At 41.5% G+C, this 21,990-nt stretch overlaps 1 protein-coding gene across 2 annotated transcripts in view; it reads left to right on the forward strand.

The window, feature by feature from the left end:
- The window catches only part of BEND5 (BEN domain containing 5), a 1,007,185-nt gene that overhangs the window by 542,143 nt on the left and 443,052 nt on the right, over positions 1-21,990 (forward strand). For both annotated transcript variants that reach the window (XM_005872514.2, XM_005872513.2), the window contains exon 5: positions 7,797-8,013. In XM_005872514.2, coding sequence (XP_005872576.1) covers positions 7,797-8,013 — 217 coding nt within the window. The remainder of the gene's footprint in view (positions 1-7,796; positions 8,014-21,990) is intronic.

Genomic DNA, 21,990 nt, shown 5'->3' on the forward strand with positions numbered 1-21,990 from the left:
CCCTAACTGCTCGCCTGCCTGCCTGATCACTCCTAACTGCCTCTACCTTGGCCCCCGCCACCACAGCTTTGTTCGGAAGGACGTCCAGAATGACGTCCAGAAGGTTGTTTGGCTGTGCGGTCTAATTAGCATATTACACTTTTATTATTATAGATATGGACATCTCAAACAAATTTAAAATAAATTTCTACAAATATTTGCTTTTACCAAAATTTGTATTCATATTGTCATAACAGAAAGCAAGTAATTTTAATATTAATATTGAAATTTTCAAACTGAATTATCAGCATTATTACCAATAAGGAAGTATTTTACCTTCAACAAAATGAAATTCCAAGAGCTTGACTATGAGTCTATGAATTGGATGACAGTAATTGAATTACATTGGAATTAAGTTAAATTGTTTTCTATTTGAAACATCTGATGACACTGATATAAAACTGCTGGATTTAGTTCTGCTAATAGAAAAAAAGACATTAACTTTATATACAAGAAAACTTGGAATTAAAAATGATTGAAATTATATTAGCAGAATAGTCATGTTCTAAAAAACAAGTGATACCATTTATCACTCTGAAATGTGGCTTTCACTTAGGGTATCACTGTTCTTCTAAAATATTTCAGTCATTTTTCTTCTATGCTCCTGCTTTTAAAAAATATATATTTTTATTGAGTTCAGAGAGGAAAGAAAAGGGAGAGAGAGATAGAAACATAATTGATCGGCTGCCTCCTGCAAGTCCCCTAATGGGGATCTAACCCACAATCTGGGCATGTGCCCTGACCCAAATGGAACTATGACCTCCTGGTTCATAGGTCAAAGCTCAACCACTGAGCCATGCTGGCCAGGCAATGTTCCTTCTTTTACATGTGTGAACTGTAGCCTTTGGACATATGTTTTCCTTAAATAACTGTTAAATCAAGTAGATGCTGATGTTTATTTAGCAGAGTTGTGTCTTCTGGTTTTTACGTGGTCATGTTATCAGTACTCCCTTCAGTGGGTTATACTATAAATACTGAGAAACTTTTTATGCAATGTTCATCACTTAATTTCATGAGAAATAGAAAATTAGTATTTAAGTTTCCTAAAACATACACTTTTAAAATTTGAGCTAATTGCTGGTTTATTGCAATATTTTTTTAAAGTGTAACAAAAAGAAAATAGTTTTAGATTTACATCATATGATACATATGCCAAGAGCAATCAGATTATTCTCTGTAAGCAGGACTACTCAGTCTATTTCTCAAACATACTTCCTATTCACCTACCCTATAATTTTCCACATTTCCTATTGATCCCACCAACTAGTGACCTGGAAGCTCCATGCATCTGGCAAGTTGCTGTCTTTGGCTGCTGCAGGATTGGTTGGTACCACAGGCTACCTACCAGCAGGGGCAACAGCTTTGAATACTTCCCCACCACCACTTGGGACCTGAAGGAGTTAACTGCCTTTTTGTATCAGGATGGACATGCTTAGTTTTGTCAGAGAGCACACCTCCTTGTAAAGCAGGTATTGGTTACATTGGGTCCGGGAATGGTCAGGAAGAGAAAATGAGGTTATCATTGGTTTTCTTTCATGACTGTATTGGTAGTTTTGAAAACATAGTTCTTTTCACCTAAGAGTCATGACAACTATAAGAGGGACACATTGTAGTAACCACATTTTACACAGAGGCACCAAAAGGGAAAGAGTCCTGCCCAAGGACAACAGCTTGGACCATAAGCCAACACCTAGTTCTTGTCCAGTGTTTTCTCCTTAGGCATCTGGATTGGAGAAGACAGATAGGTGACTTAGAGGCTCTCCTGCTGGCTGGGAGCCTGCCCAGTGAAGAGTTGGCTGCATTAGCACTCTGCCAGCAGCCACACGTAGGTAGGAATAGTGTTGCTGTTCATGACCAGGGGGAATAATCAGTCTCAGCTATTTCCAGGCTCTAAACCAGCCAAAGTAATTGGGTTTAATTTTAATTTTTTTAATGGCTTGAAATTAATAGAAGCAGCTGCTGCCACAGTGTGTAGGTGTCCTCCAGAAGGCAGAGTCCAAAAAAAAAAAAGTCTACACATAAAATAAACTCTGAAAAATAAACAATAGAGTGTGTAGGACAAAAAGGTTAATTCAGAAATCAAGCAGTGTGTTTTTGTTATCCAAAACTCTCTGGCAATATGTGGCACTGTCTCTCCCCTCCCACCAGCAGTGCCCATCAGCCCCTGATAAGATGGTAATCTGATTAGACACCAGTGTAAAAATGTGTTGCCTGTATCTGAGCACTCCCTCACTCTCTCTCCCCCTCCCTATGACTCACCCAGAGATTAGCTGTGACAAAGTGAGGAGAAAGATAAGAATAGATATGCTGGTGACAGGAGCCCTATTATAATTATTCAGGGGCAGATACGATTGGAATTAGGAGCAGGGCCTGTTTGCCTAGGGAGGGTGGATTTATAATGTGGGCATCCATGCCAAGGGTCTGGCTGTGCCAGATGCCAGAGAAGAAAAGGAGGAGGCCAATTGGCTGAAACCAGGTGATAGTCTGGGTTGTTCCAGCCAATCATAGATTAAAGGCCATGCATTGGTATGGATGACAAACCAGAGACTCAGTTGCCCTCATGAAGGGAAAAGGAATTGAAATCTTACCTCTATTTCAATCCTGTGAAACCAGATGCCAGTTTGCTTCCCACATCCAGGGAGATGAACTTGTGGGACCAAGAGACTGTTTCTGCAGTTGCAATTGTTGAATGAATTTCAGATAGCATAACCTTGGTATGGGGGCAAGAATATATGTTTATCAATCAAACCATACTGCACATCAAACAAGTAGCACATTATTCACATACAGGAGGTACGTAATATATGTTACTCCCTGTGGAGGTATCTGAGTGACTTTGTTTTGCCTACTTCCTTTAGGATTGCAACCTGAAAAGATTGATTCTTTATTATTTTCCTTTCTGCTAATTTGAAGAAAAAAGTTTGTCTACTGTTAAAGAAGACTCAGGGGTTGGAATTCATCTACCTATATCCCTATTTCCTGCTTGATTGGAGAGGAAATCAGGGCTCCTGTCTTTCGGGCTCCTGAGGAGGGTATGGAATGTTGTTGTTTTAGAGAACCCTGTACTCCTGTAGGTTCTGGGGTTCTCTTCTGTGCTCAGGTAACATCCAAAACAAAGATGCATTGAACTGACATTTTGGAGAAAAGGCACAGAGGATGGTAAACGGGAAGAAATCATTCATTCATTAAGTTATAAACTCACTCATTCATTCAACAAACATGTTTTGAACTCCTCATCAGGGCCAATCTCTGTGCTAAGTGCTATTGATTTTGAGATGAATCAGAAATAACAGCCATATCTGCAATTAGTATTTAGAGCAATTCATGCATCCTGGAGTTGCTGACAAAGACTTCAAAGAGGAAATGTCATGTGAACTGGGCCTTACTTTTCTACATAAGAATTCATTATATAGAAAAAGTATGGGAAAGGCCATTAAAGATAAATCAACACTTTAAAAAGGCAGGAGGGCTTTTGAGAAGATAATGCATTCAGGGAAAGCCTCACAGCGTCACATGGGGAGTTCACAATCTATATTGGCTGGTGTGTCTAAATTATTTACTCTAGTTGTTAATCTCTTAAAGTTAACTCATGAATATATTAATTTATTCAATCCATAATCATTCTTGAGCACTTCCTTCATGCAAGGCTCTGGATAGATCCTGCAGAACCAAATATGAGTAATATACAGACCTGCTCTCATGTAGTGCTCAGTCTAATGCAGTCAAATGGATATAATGAAAATTGGGCTATTATAGAAAAGTATGTATACTATGATTGAGTGTGTGTGCTCACTCATCCACATGTACACACTCATCTGAATCTGATGATGTGAGTTACAGGTCCTCTTCAGTCACCAGGAAGGATCCAGGATGATGGCTTGTTCCAAGAGCTGGGCCAGCCTGTAGTCACTGAGTTCTGAGAGCACACAGGTCTTAGACTCTTCCTGAATCTCTGGCGGGATCAGGTATTATGGACTATTTCCTTCCCAGAGTCTTCAGTGGAGTCATGGATTCTTGACCCTATCCTGCCTTATTTTTATGCTATCATAGGGATAATAGGAATAGCTTCAGAGGATTGTTGTGAGAATTAAAGGAGTTAATGCATTATAAAATACTTAGAATGGCCTAGCACATGGTCAGTGAATAATATAATTCCTAATATACATATTAAGAATTATTATTATTATTATCATTATTGCTTTCATTGGTATCTCAGACTATCTGTGTTAAATGAGATCAGAAGGCTGCCTTGTCTAACCTCGCACCAAGTACAGGAACTTTCTTTATGAGATCCCTTGAAGCTTCCCACACTTGTCCTCCCCTGTGATGTGGACCTTTAGGCTTTCCCTTCAGCCCAGTGTTAAAGAGTCTTGACTTCATGCTGAGTTAAGATTTGGCCCCTGTGATTCCTACCATTTATCTTAGGAGATGAGTCTTCTTTTTCTTTTACCATTGCTTTTTAGAATAAGCAAGTATTATTTGACACCTCTCTGTACCACTGCTAGCGAGAGAAGGAAAAGGTGACATTGTTCCTGTATTCAAGAATCCTACCTTTTCTTTGAAGAAACTTCCATTTACTTTTGTTGCTCATTGTTAAGAAACAAACCAGGTGATAAGACATGTTTAAATATATGTCAAAGTAGAGAAAATTAATGGAGAATGAATAGTCAGAGAAGGCTTCTGAGGAGGTATGTTAAAGGATAGGCATTTATTTATACACTCGTTTGTTTATTAATCAATTAGTTAATTTAAAAATATTTAAACCTTTATTGACAATCTATAATATGCCACATCTGTGAGTCAGAGTTTACCAAGTAATTAAGATGGCAGGACAGGCAGTCCAAGGTGAGGAAATACCAAATACAAAGACACAGAGGTATTGGAGGTATGACACAAAGTTGTGTTAGGGACTTAATTTGCTCATATAAATAAAATATAGGCACAAGGATGGAGAAATGGCTGTTGATTCTGGGATTACAGGGTGATCTTGGGGAGTGTTGTGGGCCAAACTGCAATGTGAGGAAGTGGAGTTGTTTGGAGAGTTTTAGGGCGAGTACTGCACGATCAGATTTTTCTGGAAGCAGGAGGTAAAACTCTGAGTCGGGTGGTAAGGGGAGAAAGGTAAGTGACAAGATGCTACAGGGACCTTGAGCACAGACTTCAGAGTTGCACTAGCCCAGTGGTCAGCAAACTGCAGCTCGCGAGCCACATGCGGCTCTTTGGCCCCTTGAGTGTGGCCACGAAGTTTCAGTGGCACTGTACGTGCGTGCCCGCACGTGGTATTTTGTGGAAGAGCCACACTCAAGGGGCCGCAGTTTGCCGACCACTGCACTAGCCTATGTCTGCTACAGACTCTGCTGCTTACTAACATTGCAACCCCCGGGGAATTTTACCTCTCTGAGCTTCTATTTTCTCAGCTGTGTAAAATGAATGTTAATAGCCCCTAGCTCAGAGAGTTATTGCAATGATTAAATGATAATGCATATAAAACATTTAACACCATGCCTGAGACAGTGAAACTATAAAAACCAAAATAAGAGAAAACCAGAAGTGCATTCCAAATGAGAGAAACATTTCTCCCACACACTCCCATTCCTCTTTTCCTTTATTCTTTGCATTACTAGTACTTGAAAGCCCTCATGAATTTGTCCTGCTGAGCCCTTCTCAAATAGATTTTTGTTTGTATCTGTAGCAGGGTCTGGAAAATCTAAGCCCTGAGCAACATCTCAGCTTCCTTGAATGATTACCCCAGGGCCCATTACCTTCACTCTGTCTGCAAATCGGGTTAGGCATCCGACCCACTCAGGAGGGAAGCTGTGACAGCTGTAGGCATTAGATGAATTCTCCTGATAGCACATAATCAAATTTGGTGGGTATGGCAGGCTCTCAGAGTCAAGTTACTAAACTTGGCTAGAATAGGAGAAAACTGAGATGATTAGATTTAAAGCATGGGCCCTTATCAGATATACTAGTAAATGAAGAGTTGAAAAGATCAGCATCATAACCTGAGGGACCTATGACTGAAGGAATCACTTGGGGATGAAGGCATGCTCACCTTGTGCTCTAGGAGGCTCAGACTCACACCTCTGAGTCAGGGCCTGAAGTGACTATCACAGAACTTTGGCTGGAGACCTCAAAGCCACTTTCACTAGCATTCTCCCTGCATACAACTCTGAAACCCTGAGACTAGCTTATTCCAGCAACCTCATATTCCTGCACATTCAATCACATTACAAATGTAGACCATCATCTATCCTCTCTGTCTGTTCTCTCTCCAGCTTACTTCTCTGACCAAAACTTTCCACTTTCTCCTTTGAGGCAGCTCTATGGTTAATCATCTCACTTAAAAAAAAATTTTATTGATTAAGGTATTACAAATGTGTCTTTATCCCCTCCCCCCGCAGTCTTGCTCTCACCCTCACCCCCTGTTGTCTGCATCCATCGCTTATGCTTATATGCATGCATACAAGTCCTTTGGGTGATCTCTCCCCATTTCCCCAACCCTCCCCTACCTTCCCTCTGAGGTTTGAGCATCTGATTGATGCTTCTCTGTCTCAACCTCATGCCTGGTGCCCTCCTCCTCACACTTTCCTCCATATGTTTCTGTGCTTCTTGGCTTCTCAGTTGAATGCTAAGCCATTCCAGGTGAACCTCACAACTCCCATCCACTGTGCCAGAACCCCTCGTCCCCCCAAAAAAACAAACAAACAAAAAACGTGTTTGTCCTCAAGGATCTTCCAAACTGATCCTAATGGATAAGACTTAGGAAGCAGTCAATAAAAGAGCAAGTTACTACAAAATGTGGGAGCTGAACTGGCCTCAAATTGTCAATGGATGATCCTGGAAAAGGCACAGTTTGTGAGGGATTTTGTACGATTAACAGGATTTGAAGGGACAGAAATGAGAGGCCTTCTTTGTACGTGTGAATGCTTTCAATGTCATACAGCGTGGCGGGGTGTAGTGAACCTGTGAGGTGGGAGAATATAAAGAAGTTATAGGAATTAGGACTGGAACATTTTGCCTTTTCTCGTGTATGGTTTTAGTATTCCTTTTTGGAGAATGAGCATGATGGCTTAGCAAAATTGCCTGCACAGCATATTTTAAAGCAGAATTTCCCAAAGTGCTTCTGTAGAAAACTAATCTCGTGAAATGTTCTGTAGAAAAATAATAGTAATAATCTAAAGAAGTGTTGAATAATTTCTCCTCCCTTGAATATTCACAATGCACATGCTTTTGAGCGGTCTGAAATAGTCTTGTAATACAAAGAGCTGACTTTCCTAGAAAAAGCAGGCATCCCGTATTTATGTCATTATACTATCACACTCTTTATTTCCCCTCAAAGCATTTTTAGAGTCTATGACTATTTTGTATACTTAGTTTTAGTATTTTATTGAGTGCTTCCCACTATAGGATCTACTCCATGAGGACAACACCTTGCCTATCTTATTTACCCTCACACATCAAGAGTCTAGCGTGATGCCTGGGCATATAAAAGGTGCTCACAATAAGAATAAACAATGAATACAACTTGCTCAGCTTTCTGTAACATGGCATTGTCCAAGCAGCTGACAAAGGGTAGGGCTGGAATTTGAAGAGTGCTGCCAGATTCCAGTTTCTTGGCGACCACAGGTGGTGTGAGCTGTTGCCCCTGGGGTCTTGATGTTACAGTTTTTCTTGGGCATTTATTTCTGCTTATTCCCGTTTGAAGCTAGAACGATTGTCTGAAATACCCAAATGTCTTTCTTTGTATCTTTCAGGCAAAGGCTGCCACCTAAAAATGTTTATTACTACCGTTGCCCGGACCATAGGAAGAATTATGTGATGTCCTTTGCATTTTGTTTTGACCGAGAAGAAGATGTTTACCAATTTGCCTACTGCTACCCATATACATACACCCGCTTTCAGCATTACCTTGACAGCCTGCAGAAGAGAAACATGGATTATTTCTTTCGGGAGCAGCTGGGCCAGAGCGTGGTAAGGCCCATTCAGAGACAGACAGCTGTGGGGAGAGCATGCAGTGGGTTTTCATAGAATGCAAATAATGGGTACTGGTGCTCTGTGGAACTTTAAAAAATTGTTGTTTTTAATGCGTAATTCATTGCTACAATATGGCCACCAGGAAGCTACAGAATAAGGTATAAGACAGATGTGTATCCTTTTGAATGAAGCCGATAAAGATCTCTCACAAAATACAGACGTTTTGCTAATTTCCAGAAACTCTGAGAAAAAGAAAATGCTTCTACTGGGTGACACAAAGGGCATGGGAGCATTTTATGAGTGTGAGCCTCTGAGATGAAGAGCTGATTTGTTTTTTAGTGAATTTAACTTGCCCACAGTGCAGGTTCTCAAGTGGTGCACAGTTTGGATGTACTGCCCGCAATGTGTTCTGACTCCGCCGTCCGTCAGTTCCCAGCCCCTCTTCCTTCCCCTGGTAGTTTCCAGGTCTGGACATTTCAGTCATACACTCTGTATCAGTTTTCTGTTGCTGATGTAACAAGTTGCCATAAACTTGGTGGCTTAAAACAACACCAATTTATTATCTTACAGTTTAGGATAAACTTGGTCACACTGGCCTAAAACCAGGATATCAGCAGGTCTGCATTCCTTCTACAGGCTCTTGGGGAAAATTCATTTTCCTGCCTTTTCTAGTTTCAAGAAAAGGGGTGGGGAATGTACAGCTCAGGCTGTATAAGGCCCACAAAATCATTTGGTCTGGCCCTGCCAAGGCAACCACAGGATGGACTCAAAATTCATGAATGTAGAAGCTTTTTTTCATAGCAATATAAATTTATATTAAGTTCATTATATTTAGCAAAGGATGTGACGAGTATCCAAATGGCCCGTGGCAGAACAAAGGTTCCCCACCCCTGTTCTAGAGTCTGCTTGCATTCCTTGGCTTGTGGTTCCCCTCCATCTTCTGGGCCAGCAATGGTGGCTTGAGTCTTTCTCATGCTGCATCACTCTGACACCAAATTTCCTGCCTCCCTCTTTCACTTCTAAGGACCTTGTGATTTATATTAGGCTCACCCACATAATCTGGAAGAGTATGTCCATCTCAGGATCTTTAACTTAATCATGTCTATGAAGACCCTTTTTTCATGTAAGATAACATATTCAGAGGTTCGAGGGATTAAGATTTGGACATTTTAGGAGGAGGGTGCATTGTTCTGTCTACCACACTTTTCTCCTCTCCTTTCCTCTTTCCCTCCCTGCACAGCCCAGGGTCTGAAATTGTTCTTCACATTGGATGCATAGGTTTTGGTCTCTGTAATCAGCAATACTTTGATTACTAGTAAAGAATAAGAAATGATAATTTGGTTTTACATTTCACTCTTCAACAAATGTGGATTGTGCTTCTGAAATAGGTATATTTAGCACTTTAATGATCCTAAATGAAGATACTGGTGGAATTGGCAGAAAATACTATACTTGAGTTTCTGATACATATTGGTGGAAAAATGTATTTGCCCAGTGACTGTGGGTTCCATCTAGAATTGGGTTCCACTTCTAAATAAAATATTTCAAGACTAGACTGCTTGAAAAACATAGTGTTTGGTCCAGGATACCCCCCTCCCAAAAAAAAAGAAAATAGATACATAAAGAGGACTGTGCATAGCTCAGGTACATGAGAACCAAATCTTGTATCAAAAGTTAGTGGTCATGATGCTATTCTTATAGTCTGAGATTCTCTATGCACTAAATTTTGCTAAATATCTTCCCTTTACTCTAACACCCTTCTTAACGATGATTCTGATGGGTGCTGTATGTCTAGTGCCTACATATTTTGAACTGAAAATTGGGACGCATGTTGTATCAGCCAGCCTGCTAGCAGGAAACAGATGGCAGCCTCACATTAGGATCATTTGTGTAGGGCTTAATAAATGGGCTATTTACAAGGTGTGGGCAGTGTGTGGGGAAACCGCAGGATATAGTGCCATTCCCTGGAGCTAGTAATAGCTTCAACGGTGTGAAGGGAAGGAATGGTTACCAGAACCCAATAGTAAAGAGTCATGTTGTGGGCCACCTTGAGTGGAACAGTGACCTTCAGTTGAGGAACAAAGTTGGCCTAAAATGACCCCACAGGGAGGGAGCTGAGAAAAATAAATACATAGAGCTCATTCTCTTACTTCCCTATGATCTCTTTCCAGCGGTTCTTATTGACCAACCCAACCAGAAATCAGAGGGCAAGAGAGCCCATGGATGTAACCCATACAGATAAGCCTCCCTGGGCAAAGAAAAGAGTGGATAAGGGCAGAGAATGGATGTAGAGAGGCAACTGGAATATATTAAGCACAAATGGTCTGATCAACAGTATGTTACTGGAAACAGTGAGATTATTTGAGATGGGACTGCCAGAGAAATTCTGAGATGAATGTTTGCCAGGCATAAGAACCATGATATGAATTACGAGAGTGAGAAGTTCATCCAATGCCCATGACTTTTAAGCGCAGTGTCTGTACATTTAATTCTTGTGTCCACCATAGTCCCCTCTTAGATTTATGCTAGGCAGAATGTCCATGAACTTTGAATGGCTATAGAGTGAATTCTTGAATGAATGAAAGAATGGCTTATGATATATGTCTAGAGGCAATGTGAACAGCTAAGAGCATCAAAGAGTTGATAGGAGGGATAATAGAATCAGTTAAGCTGCCAATAATATTCAAATATATATCTAAGATGACAGCAACATAAATAAGATAGAAGTTTATTTTTCTCCCATATAAAAGTCTAGATGTAGGCAGTCCAGAGGTGGTATTATGGCTCTGGTTTTGGTCCTTGAAAGCCTTAGGGTATCGGGTTCTTTCAGCTTTCTGCTCTGCCATCTCTGGGTCATGGCCCTCAATCTCATGATTCACTGTGGAATTGTATCATCACAGCCATGTTCCAGGCAGCAAGGATGAAGAGGTTAGGGGGAGAAAAGAGAAGATGCAGTTAGGTGACACTTATATTTTTATCCACATTTAGCTAAAGGGAGGATGAGAAATGAAGTTTTCATCCTGAGTGACCATGTTTCCAGCTAAAAGCTGTAGTTCTAAACATGTAGAGAACTGCTGTTGAAGGACAACCTTGGTCTCTGCCTCAGGAGACCTGAATTATGCTTCCAGCTCTAATACCAAAGTACTCATATGACCTTGAATATTACTTCTCCTATCTGAGGACAAAATTTTCATCTATAAAATTAGAAGGATTGACTTGAATAGGGGTTTTCAAATTATCTTTTGAGGAATCCCTCAGTTAGATAAAACTAATAATTTGAGATCCCTGTCCTACTTCAGACCCTGTGAGAGTCACTGTGGGGATATATAATGAGGTATACAAGTCTTGGTGTACTTCTAGAAATGCATTCTATACCAAAGGAAATAAGACATGTTCAAACAGATATAATATTTTTAAAGTATATAATTAAGTATCCCATGAGTTGTTTAAAGATTTAATGGTCAGCCCAGTGGTGTGGCTCAGTGGTTGAGCATCGACCTATGAACTAGGAGGTCACAGTTCAATCCCTAGTCAGGGACATATGCCTGGGTTGCAGGCTTGATCCCCAGTGTGGGGCGTGCTGGAGGCAGCTGATCAATGATTCTCTCTCATCATTGATATTTGTATCTCTCTCTCCCTTTCCCTTTCCTCTCTGAAATCAATCCTAAATAATAAAAGCATAACATACTAAGTGTCTGACCCACCAGTCGCTATGACCACCAGGGGGGCAGAAGCTCCGACTGGTAGTTTAGCTGCTTCTGGGGTCCAGCCAATCGGGACTGGGCGAGAGGGCTGGACACGTCCTGGAGCCCTCCCATGGCCCCTCTCCGGCTGGCCACCCAGGTTGGCTTGGACTGGGTGAGACGGCCCCGATTGGCCCCAATCGCCGGCCAGGCCGAGGGATGCTTGGACTGGGTGAGACGGCCCCGATTGGCCCCCATCGCCGGCCAGGCCAAGGGACCCCACACATGCACAAATTTGTGCACTGGGCCTCTAGTAAAAATATATTTAAACAAAGAGTCAGTGGTCAGACTAAACATAATGGAAAAGATGGGCTTTAAGCTGAGTCTTGAACGATGTTAGGTTTACTGAATAAAGTAGGGGAGGAGGTTGCCAGAAAACAGGAAGCAGCCTGAATCACTGCATGGTGGTAGTTCTGGAAGATTAGAACAGACAGGAATATTGGGGCCAAACTCTGGAAAGCCTTGTCATATCAAGGAATTGTGGCTATATCCTTTACTCAGATTCAACACATATATAAAGTGCCTGCTGGGTCAGTTGGAAGATTAGAACAGATAGGAATATTGGGGCCAAACTCTGGAAAGCTTGTCATATCAAGGAATTTTGGCTATATCCTTTATTCAGATTCAACACATATATAAAGTGCCTGCTGGGTCAGACTATGACCACCAGGGGGGCAGAAGCTCTGACCGGTAGTTTAGCTTGCTTCTGGGGTCCAGCTGATCGGGACTGAGCGAGAGGGCTGGACACGTCCTGGAGCCCTCCCATGGCCCCTCTCCGGCTGGCCACCCAGGTTGGCTTGGACTGGGTGAGACGGCCCCGATTGGCCCCAATCGCCGGCCAGGCCGAGGGACCCCACACATGCACAAATTTGTGCACTGGGCCTCTAGTAAAAATATATTTAAACAAAGAGTCAGTGGTCAGACTAAACATAATGGAAAAGATGGGCTTTAAGCTGAGTCTTGAACGATGTTAGGTTTACTGAATAAAGTAGGGGAGGAGGTTGCCAGAAAACAGGAAGCAGCCTGAATCACTGCATGGTGGTAGTTGGTTAGAAGTCTGAGTTGATTGGAATAGGGAATTTTCCTATTGGAAGATTAGAACAGATAGGAATATTGGGGCCAAACTCTGGGAAAGTTGTCATATCAAGGAATTTTGGCTATATCCTTTATTCAGATTCAACACATATATAAAGTGCCTGCTGGGTCAGGCACTTTGTACATACTATTTTTCTTATTTCTCACAATAGTTTTATGGAGTAGGCAGGATTGTCCCATTTGAGGGATTAAATAATCTAAGGCTAAAAAGTTAAATTACCTGGCTAAAGCCACAGGCTAGTTCATGTCAGGACCAAGATTTAAATCCATGGCCTCTAACACCGAGTCCTGGTGCTTTGAAGACCTACTGCTGCTTTCTATGTTGGACCTACTGAGACCCACAATATATATATGTATTTGAGAAAAGGATTATCTTATTAAAAGTAGCATCTTAAGAAAATAAGGTTATGGAAATTTTGTGGGTTGGCTTAGTCCCCTTGTTCTGGGCCTCAAAACAGATACCAGAGATTTTAAAGCTCTCTGGCATACTTTTGCAGATAGGACAATTCTTGGTTAGCAGGGTGTTTGATGTGGTTTATGTCTCAAGGCGCCACTATAATTAGTTAATCCTATCTCAATTTGTAGGGAGGATAATTGCAAGTGGGAAAGCTAAACATGCCAACATCCAGATCTTAGGGAGACCAGGCAATAAGCAAGAGTTTGAATTTCTAGCACTGTAACTATTAATCTTCAAGGACATGGCTGCTACTGCTACTAATTATATACTAGTGGCACTATATTTTGTAATTCACCAGTGGCCCCTTCTAACCCCACCAAACAAAATCCCTTTGTACATGCATCAAGGCCACAATCTGATATTTAAAATAAATACTTTTTTTCCCCCCTGGTTGTCTTAACAACTTTGTTGAAGTATAATTTACGTACCATAAAATTCACTAATGTAAGGTATAATTCGATGATTTTTAGTAAATGAATAGTTTTACAACTGTCACCATGATTCCATTTTAGAGCATTTTTATCATCTCAAAAAGTTCCCCTTGTAATATTCTCTCCTACTCCCTCGGCAAGTACTGATCTGCTCTCTGACGCTATACATTTGCCATTTCTGAACATTTCATATAAATGGAATTATATATTGTATAGTCACATTTTGCATCTTTCACTTAGCATATTTTTGATATCCATCCATGTTTAGTATGTGTCAGTAGGTCATTCATTTTTATAGCTGAATACTACTCTATTGAAAAGATGTACCACATTTTCTTTACCTGTTCTCCAGTTGATGAACATTGTGATTGTTTCCACTTTTAGGCTATTATGAATAATGCTATTATGAACAGTCATGTACATATATTTGAGTGTACATGTGATTACATTTCTCTTGGGTTGTTTTCTAGGAGTGGAAACATTGGAGCATATAGTAAATTCATGTTCAACTTAACAAAACAACTACTGTCAAATTGTCCCAAGTTAGTAGAGCCATTTTACATCCCTATGAGCAGTGTAGGAGAGAGTCATAGTTTCTCCATGTGCTTACTTTGAATTATCTATATATTTTTATTATAGCTATTTCAGCAGGTGTATAGTCATATCTCATGTGGTTTTACTTTGTATTGCCTAGTGACTAATTATGTTGAGTAGCTTATCATGTGCTTATTTTCCATTCATATATACTAGTAGTCTTTAATGAAGTGTCAGTTTAAATCTTTTGCCCATTAAAAAAAATGGGTTAAAAAATGGGTTATTTGTGTTCTTATAATGAGAGTTCCTTCTATATTCTGAATGCAAGCCCTTTTCAGATACAAGCTTCACAAATATTTCCCCCTAATCTATGCCTTATCTTTCCACTCAGTCTCTTACCTATGCTTTTCGCAGATAGAAGTTTTAAATTTTGAAGTCCAGTTTATTAGATTTTCACTTATGGATCATGCGTTTGGAGTCTTATCTAAGAACTCTATGACCAGCTGAAGGCCACAGAGATTTTCTTCTCTATTTTCTTCTACATTTTATATGTCATGTATGTGTGTGTGTTTTGAAAAAAATAGGTGTAGGGAGACATTCTCATACTTAGGGATACTTAAAAAGGAAGTGTCTAACAAAGAAAATAGTCTGATAGTGTATCTTAGGGAAGCACTAGAAAATAATTTATATAAAAATAATACTGTCTAGGTTCTGCCACAGGCTGGCTCTATGCCCTTAGGTAAAACACTTCCCTATGGGCCCCAGATTATTTCACGCATTCCTTCAACATAAATTATGGTTCAGATGCTCATGTCATCCTGACTGTATCTTCTGAGTACATATCAACCTATTGTAATGTTTCTTCTTAATCTGCTCTTTATTTTATAATAATGGTAGTTACTGAGTACTTAGCATGTGCCAGGAATATTTCCCCCTAATCTATGCCTTATCTTTCCACTCAGTCTCTTACCTATGCTTTTCGCAGATAGAAGTTTTAAATTTTGAAGTCCAGTTTATTAGATTTTCACTTATGGATCACTCTCTAGGCTCCAGGGATATAGCAGTGAAGTCGGGCGGAAATCCATGCTTTCATGGGGTTTACATTCTAGTAGGAAGAGAGAGACAGGCAATATTGGAGAAATTAAATCAGGAAAGGGGATGAGTTTTGTGGTAAAGGCGTCACTTAGAGGGAAGCATATAAGCTTTGAGATATGTAAGTATTATGTTCTCCCATTATCATTTTTAAAAACTGAGATACAAGGAGGTTAAGTAATTTGTCTATATCATGAAGTTGGGATTTGAAGCCAAGTCTTTGTTGAGTACAAAGAATGGACTCTAGGTCAGTCCTGGATAGACAAATGTTCTATTCATATATATATAGTCATTTACTAAATTCTTACAAAATCATTCTTCAATACTGTGGATATCCTGTGGTCACCTTTTGCCTGTCAGGCTCTGTATTGGGTGCTAGAGACAGTAAGGTGAATAAAAAACACACCCTAGCCCTGAGAAGCACTAAATCTAGTGGGCAACACAGATGTAAAAACTAATAAAGGCAATGTTGGTTAGATGCTTGATATAATAGAGATAGTAGGCAGAGACCCTGGGCATAGGAACCTGCACTGGGACTCCAAATGCTTCTATTGAGATTGGTACAGCTCAGCAGCTTCTTGGCTCCCAGGTCAGCATTCAGAGAATGGCCAGGTGGCAGAGGGAGGATTCTGAAAGCCTTATCTTGAAATATTTTCAGAATTCAAATCAAATTATAAATCTGGGAGTCCAACAAAAAAATAAAAAAATTTAAAAAAAAGGAAGCTGAATTATGAAGCCAAAGTGAAGAGGAGAGAGGACATGGTCTAATCAGAGAAATCCAGAAAGCTGGGGACAGGAGGAAGAGGAGCAGACGGGACGGGTATAAGGAGATCTGGAAGAACTTAAGATCTGGAGCTTGGTAGCTCCTACTGCAGTCCTTGCATGGACTTGTGTGGAAAAGCTAGGACCTCAGAATGGAGCGAGAGGGAACCCATGACCTTGTGGGCAGGAACATCAAGGAAGAGAAGACAATGATACTGAAGAAAAGAGGCTAGAGAGTGTGAGCACTCTTCTGACCAGCATAATAACTTCAAAATAAGGTGGTCCCCTTCCCTTTTTTTTCCATATTCCTTCCCCTTTGAAGTAAAACATCATGGAGTTTTCAGCTGGCAACATTACCAAACAAATATATGAAAACTAATTACATCTTTTTGGCTGAGTTTTAAATTGAGTAATTGTTGGAAGTTAGTAATCTCAATTTTCAGCCCCTAATCCCCCTCTCAGGAGAGTTCTATGGCCCCCCATCTGCACCAAACCTTGTCCTGATCAGACACTAAATTAAACAAGCCCAGTGTTTTGGCTCCCTTCCAGCAGGCCACTTCATAAGTCACCACTCTTTTGGCATAGTTTTTGCTATTCCCTTTAAAAAGAGTCCAAATTAATTGGAGGCAGATACATCCTCTCAGTGTCTGGCGGAGGGGCTTCCAACTTACCCTCCTGATGCAGGTGGTCCATCCACTACAAACCCCAGCCCTGGGTAAACAGGGCCTGTAAAGGAGATGCTAGGAGTCGTGACCCTGGGTTCTCCTTCTGCTAGAACGGGAGGCACATGTCTGATTTACCTCAAGCCGCGTAGGCCGCCCCAGACTGCCACAACTGAACTTGGTTTCCTAGTTCAGTGAATGTATCAACATCATTTGAGTTGGCTATGCCAGAAACCTCTCCTATTTAACTCCTCCTTTATTCACTTCTCACATATTAGATGTGGCCAAGTATTATCAAGGGTACAACTCAATATCCTTCATATTTATCCTTTCTTATCTCTGCTGTCAGCACCTTAGTTCAAATGATCAGCATCTCTCAGGAAATTACAACAGCATCTTTAGCCAACGGGTATAGGATTGTGAGGTAAACAGGCCTCCAGGCTCTCTCTCTATTCTGTTCACATAGCTGCTTCAGCATTCCAGTGCCTGCCAGAAAGCCCCAGCCCTCCTACTAACCTTGTGTTCCCCTCACCTCCTCACCCTCCTGACCAAGAGATAGAATGACTGCTTCACTGACCACCACCCAGCAGGGTTGGCAGACTGCATCCTTCCTGCTAACAGATTGCTACCTTTAGACCATTCTTTCCCCTTTTATAAAAAGACATCGAATAGAAATACATGTTTTGAGCTCTAAGCCATCAGTCTATATAACCCCAAGTCACTCCTTATTGCTGCCATCTGCTGACCACTTGGACACTTCACTTAATCATGGATGACATTGGTCCATAATTATCTTTTCCACTACACTGCTGCCACCATGTTGAGTAATTTTAGTATCCATGAAAATGACCCATTGAATACCCTGGCCTTTCAGGAGTTTAAAACAAAATAACAAATTCTTAGCATGGTGTATAAGATCCTGCATAATGCGGCCTTTGCCTGCTTCTTCTCCCTCTCATGTTGCTGTCTATGTTCTATGGTTCTTTCTGTGAGCCATAGGTTTTCTCCCTAACTTGTATACACTCTGGCCCATCCACCTGGAATGTTCTTTCCCTGGCCCTATTTCTTCTACATGCAGGATCCAATGTGAACATCACTTTCTCATGGAGCTTTTTCCTGATACACTGTTCCCCAGAATTGTTTGAGAGCCTTGATTACATGTGTTTATAGTATACTCTATTTCTCCTTTAAAACATGTATGACTCTTCCGATTACTCATTCGATAGAAATCTTCCCCTGTCATATGTTTAGGGAATGTGTTTGTATTTGTGTATGTAGAGGGCTGTGGTAGATGGAGAAGTCATGCTGTTATAGCCAGACTTCTTTCTTGGTGCCTCTCAGGATGGCCATCCTTTGTCAGTTGCTCTGCAGCCACATTTCCATTTTGTTGAATCACTGGTATATAACATCAGGGCACAAGGTCATTTCTTTTATGCAAGTCATAGAATGGCAAAGCCAAGAAGAATCTTAAGTTCCTCTAGTTCTGGGGTTTTAAAACCATGCTCCCTGCTTCTCCAAGGAGTAATGGGTGAGGACACCATATTGGTGATGTATTTGAAGATACTGATTGGAAAGACATCTAGAAAGTCATGCTCAAAATTGACTGAAGGCTGTGGAGAAGGAGTTTTGGTAGTGCAGAGAGGAAAGGCCTCAAGGGATATAGTTTGGGGTGACTGTGGCTGATAGTGGGCCCCAGAGTAAGTCCCCAGTGCTAATGCTGCTGCTTAGCGCTTCCTTGGAGATCATCCCTGTCTATAGAAAATCATCATTTATCAACACAAAAGGGAAAAGGGAAGTGGGGTGGGGGGGAGAAAGGAATAAAAATTATCCATTGTCTAGTTCTGAGAGTATCTCTTGGCCGTTCTTAAAAGACAAAAATATTACAATGACAGTGATTGGAAACTCAGAAAGGTGATCATGGTGGGGAGTGACTTCCTACAGCCTCTTAGGGAAAAGAAAATAGAACCAGCTGCAAAACTTTATAATCCATTTTCTAACAGAAATGTCCTGCTGCAGGGAGACTTGCTAAATTAGCTGGACATTTTCCTAGAATCCTATTAATACTCGGGGAGCTTGTTTCAGTGTTAAAAAACAGATCACTGGCTATAACTTTTGGCGTTTTTGTATTTATTTGGCTTAAAGAAGGTTTCAAAAAGGTAGGATTTTAAAGCAACTAACAAACTACATGATTTTGGCCTAAGAAAAAGTTTGCATTGTGTTCCTTTGGTGACTTTGCCAGCCAGTGATGGCTTGGGAACAGTATGTTAGGACATGCTGTTCACAGTCCATGAAAGGGACAAAGCACAGGGCAGTTAGAATTGGAAAATCCAGGTGAGATTTGACTGATGGCTCCTGGCTAAAATCCTGTTCCTCCCCAGAGGATGCTGTTGAAGTCCCCAGGGAATCCTTCCACAAGGCTGAGATTGGATTAGTCTTCTCCTGGGACTCTGCTCACTTCTTCAGGATTGTTAGAAGTGGGGTCTGAGTAGGGGCAGGAGGAAAGCAGGTTAGGTGCTACTTTCCAGGGCCTCCCTAAGGTTTGACATTCTCCCAGTGAGGGTGCTGCTGCTATTTCTTTTCCTCTAACATGGTCAACCTCTGTTTCCCCCTTTGCCTGCTTCCCTATTCTCTTTTCCTTTGGCAATATATACACTGAGTGACCAGATTATTATGACCACCTGATGTTTATAGGCAAATTAGCTATAATTTTGCACTGAAGTTGCTAGAGGGCCAGACCATAAGTAGGGAAGCAGGCTGTTTACCACGACAGTAGAAGTGATTTTTTTCTGAAGATATGGGTAAACAATGTGATTTAACAGCCTTTGAACGTGGGATATATATTATTATGAGTGGCCAGATTATTATGATGACCTGATGTTTGTAGGCAAATTAGCCGTACACTGCATCCTATGGGATATGGAAGCCGAAGGCCTGTTCGAACACCTTGGCTGTCTGCAGTTACCAAGATAAAACATCTCCAATTCGCAAAGGAACACAAGGATTGGACAATCGAGCATTGGAAAAAAGTCATGTGGTCCGATGAATCACGTTTCCAGTTGCATCCTGCAGATGGCAGAGTGAGAATTTGGTGGAAACAGCATGAAAGCATGCACCCCACATGCATGAGTACAACCCTTCAAGCTGGTGAGGGCAGTGTTATGGTTTGGGGCATGTTTTCCTGGCATGATTTGGGCCCTTTAATTCGTGTGGAACAACGTCTGAATAGCACAACATACCTAAGTATCGTTGCTGATCAAGTTCATCCTATCATGTTGATGGCGTATCCCAATGGAGATGGCTTCTTCCAACAAGACAATGCGCCATGCCACGGTGCTCGTATTGTGCAGGAGTGGTTTCAAGAACATGAGGGAGACTTTACCTTGCTTAGGTGGCCCCCACAATCACCAGATCTCAATCCAATTGAGCATTTGTGGGACGAAGTTAAAAGAGCCATCAGGCAGCTGGTTCCACAACCATCAAATCTCACAGAACTGGACAGTGCTATTCATCAGGCATGGTGTCAGATTCCTCGCATCACCTTTCAACATCTCATGGAGTCAATGCCAAGAAGAATCACCGCAGTATTGAAGGCAAAAGGTGGCCCAACGAAGTACTGATGGGGTGGTCATAATAATCTGGCCACTCAGTGTGTGAAATTGCATGATTCCTGGAATACCTCCCCACATGTGCCTCCCGTGCACACAGCCCCACCCTCCTGCCCAGAAAGAATCCTGTGGCTGCCGCCCCCACCACTGCTGCCCTAGGAGGTGGGACCCAGAGAGAGTCCCGCAGCTGATGCTGCCTCGGCGGGAGGCGGGACCCAGAAACCCACCCATGCCTCTGGCCAAGTCCTTCAGAATCAAGTCCCCGCCCACCCGTGTGTGCCTAGCTGTGCATGCAGCCCCGCCCACCGTGTGTGCCTAGCTGTGCATGCAGCCTCTTGCTGATCGGTCATTACAGCATGAGGGCATCATGACCATTAGCATATTAGCTCTTGATTATATAGGATAATTTAAATGTATATTTATTTATTTGAAAGAGCTAAAGCTATAAAGTTCTTAGGAGAAAACATAGGAGTGTGTCTTTGTGATCTTGGGTTAGGCAATGATTTATTAGATGTGATACCAAAAGCAAAAGAGCAAAAATACAACTTGGACTTTATCAAAATTTAAAATTTGTATTTCAAATGATAGCATCAAGAAAGTGAAAAGAGAAGCTACAGAATGAGAGAAAATATTTTTAAATTATATATCTGAAAAGAGACTTCATCAAGAATATATAAAGAATTCCTATAACTCAATAAAAACACCAAAAATCCCACCAATTGAAGAATGAGCAATGTATATAAATAGACATTTTTTCAAAGAAGATACACAAATGGTCAATAAGCACATAAACAAATACTCAACTTCATTAGCCATCAGGAAAATGCAAATCAAACCACAGTGAGATATTCCATCCCAACCTGTAGATGGCTGTACTAAAAGAAGACAGACAATAACAAGTGTTATGGAGGAGATGGAGAAATTGAAACCCTCATATGTTACTGGTGGGAATGTAAAATGGTGCAGCTGCTTTTGGAAGCATTTAGTAGGTTCCTCAAATGTTAAACACAGAGTTACCATATGGCCCAGTAATTCAGCTCCTGGATATATATTTAAGAGAATTGAAAACGTATGTTCACACAAAGACTTGTACATGAATGTTCCCAGCAGCATCCTATATAATAAAAAGGTAATATGCAAATTAACCCTCACATCCTCACAAAGATGGCTGCCTATGACCAGGCTGGCAGGGGGGTTGTGAGGGAACGACCAAACAACTGAACAAGCAGGCTGCGTGGGGCAACCAGGCCGGCAGGGGGGTTAGTGAGGGATGACCAAACGACTAACAGCAGGCTGCGTGGGGTGACCAGGCCGGCAGGGGTGTTAATGAGGGATGACCAAACGACTGAACAGAAGGCTGTGTGGTGCAACCAGGCTGGCAGGGGGGTTAGTGAGGGATGAACAAACGACTGAACAGCAGGCTGCGTGGGGCGACCGGGCCGGCAGAGAGTGGCAGTTGGGAGTGACTGGGCCAGCAGAGGGGGGCAGTTGGGGGCAACCAGGCCAGAAAGGGGGGCAGTAAGAGGTGACCAGGCTGGCAGGGGGGGCAGTTGGGGGCGATTAGGCTGGCAGGGGGGCAGTGAAGGGCAACTA

The sequence above is a fragment of the Myotis brandtii genome, unplaced genomic scaffold (assembly GCF_000412655.1).
Source record: "Myotis brandtii unplaced genomic scaffold, ASM41265v1 scaffold382, whole genome shotgun sequence".
NCBI lineage: Eukaryota > Metazoa > Chordata > Mammalia > Chiroptera > Vespertilionidae > Myotis > Myotis brandtii.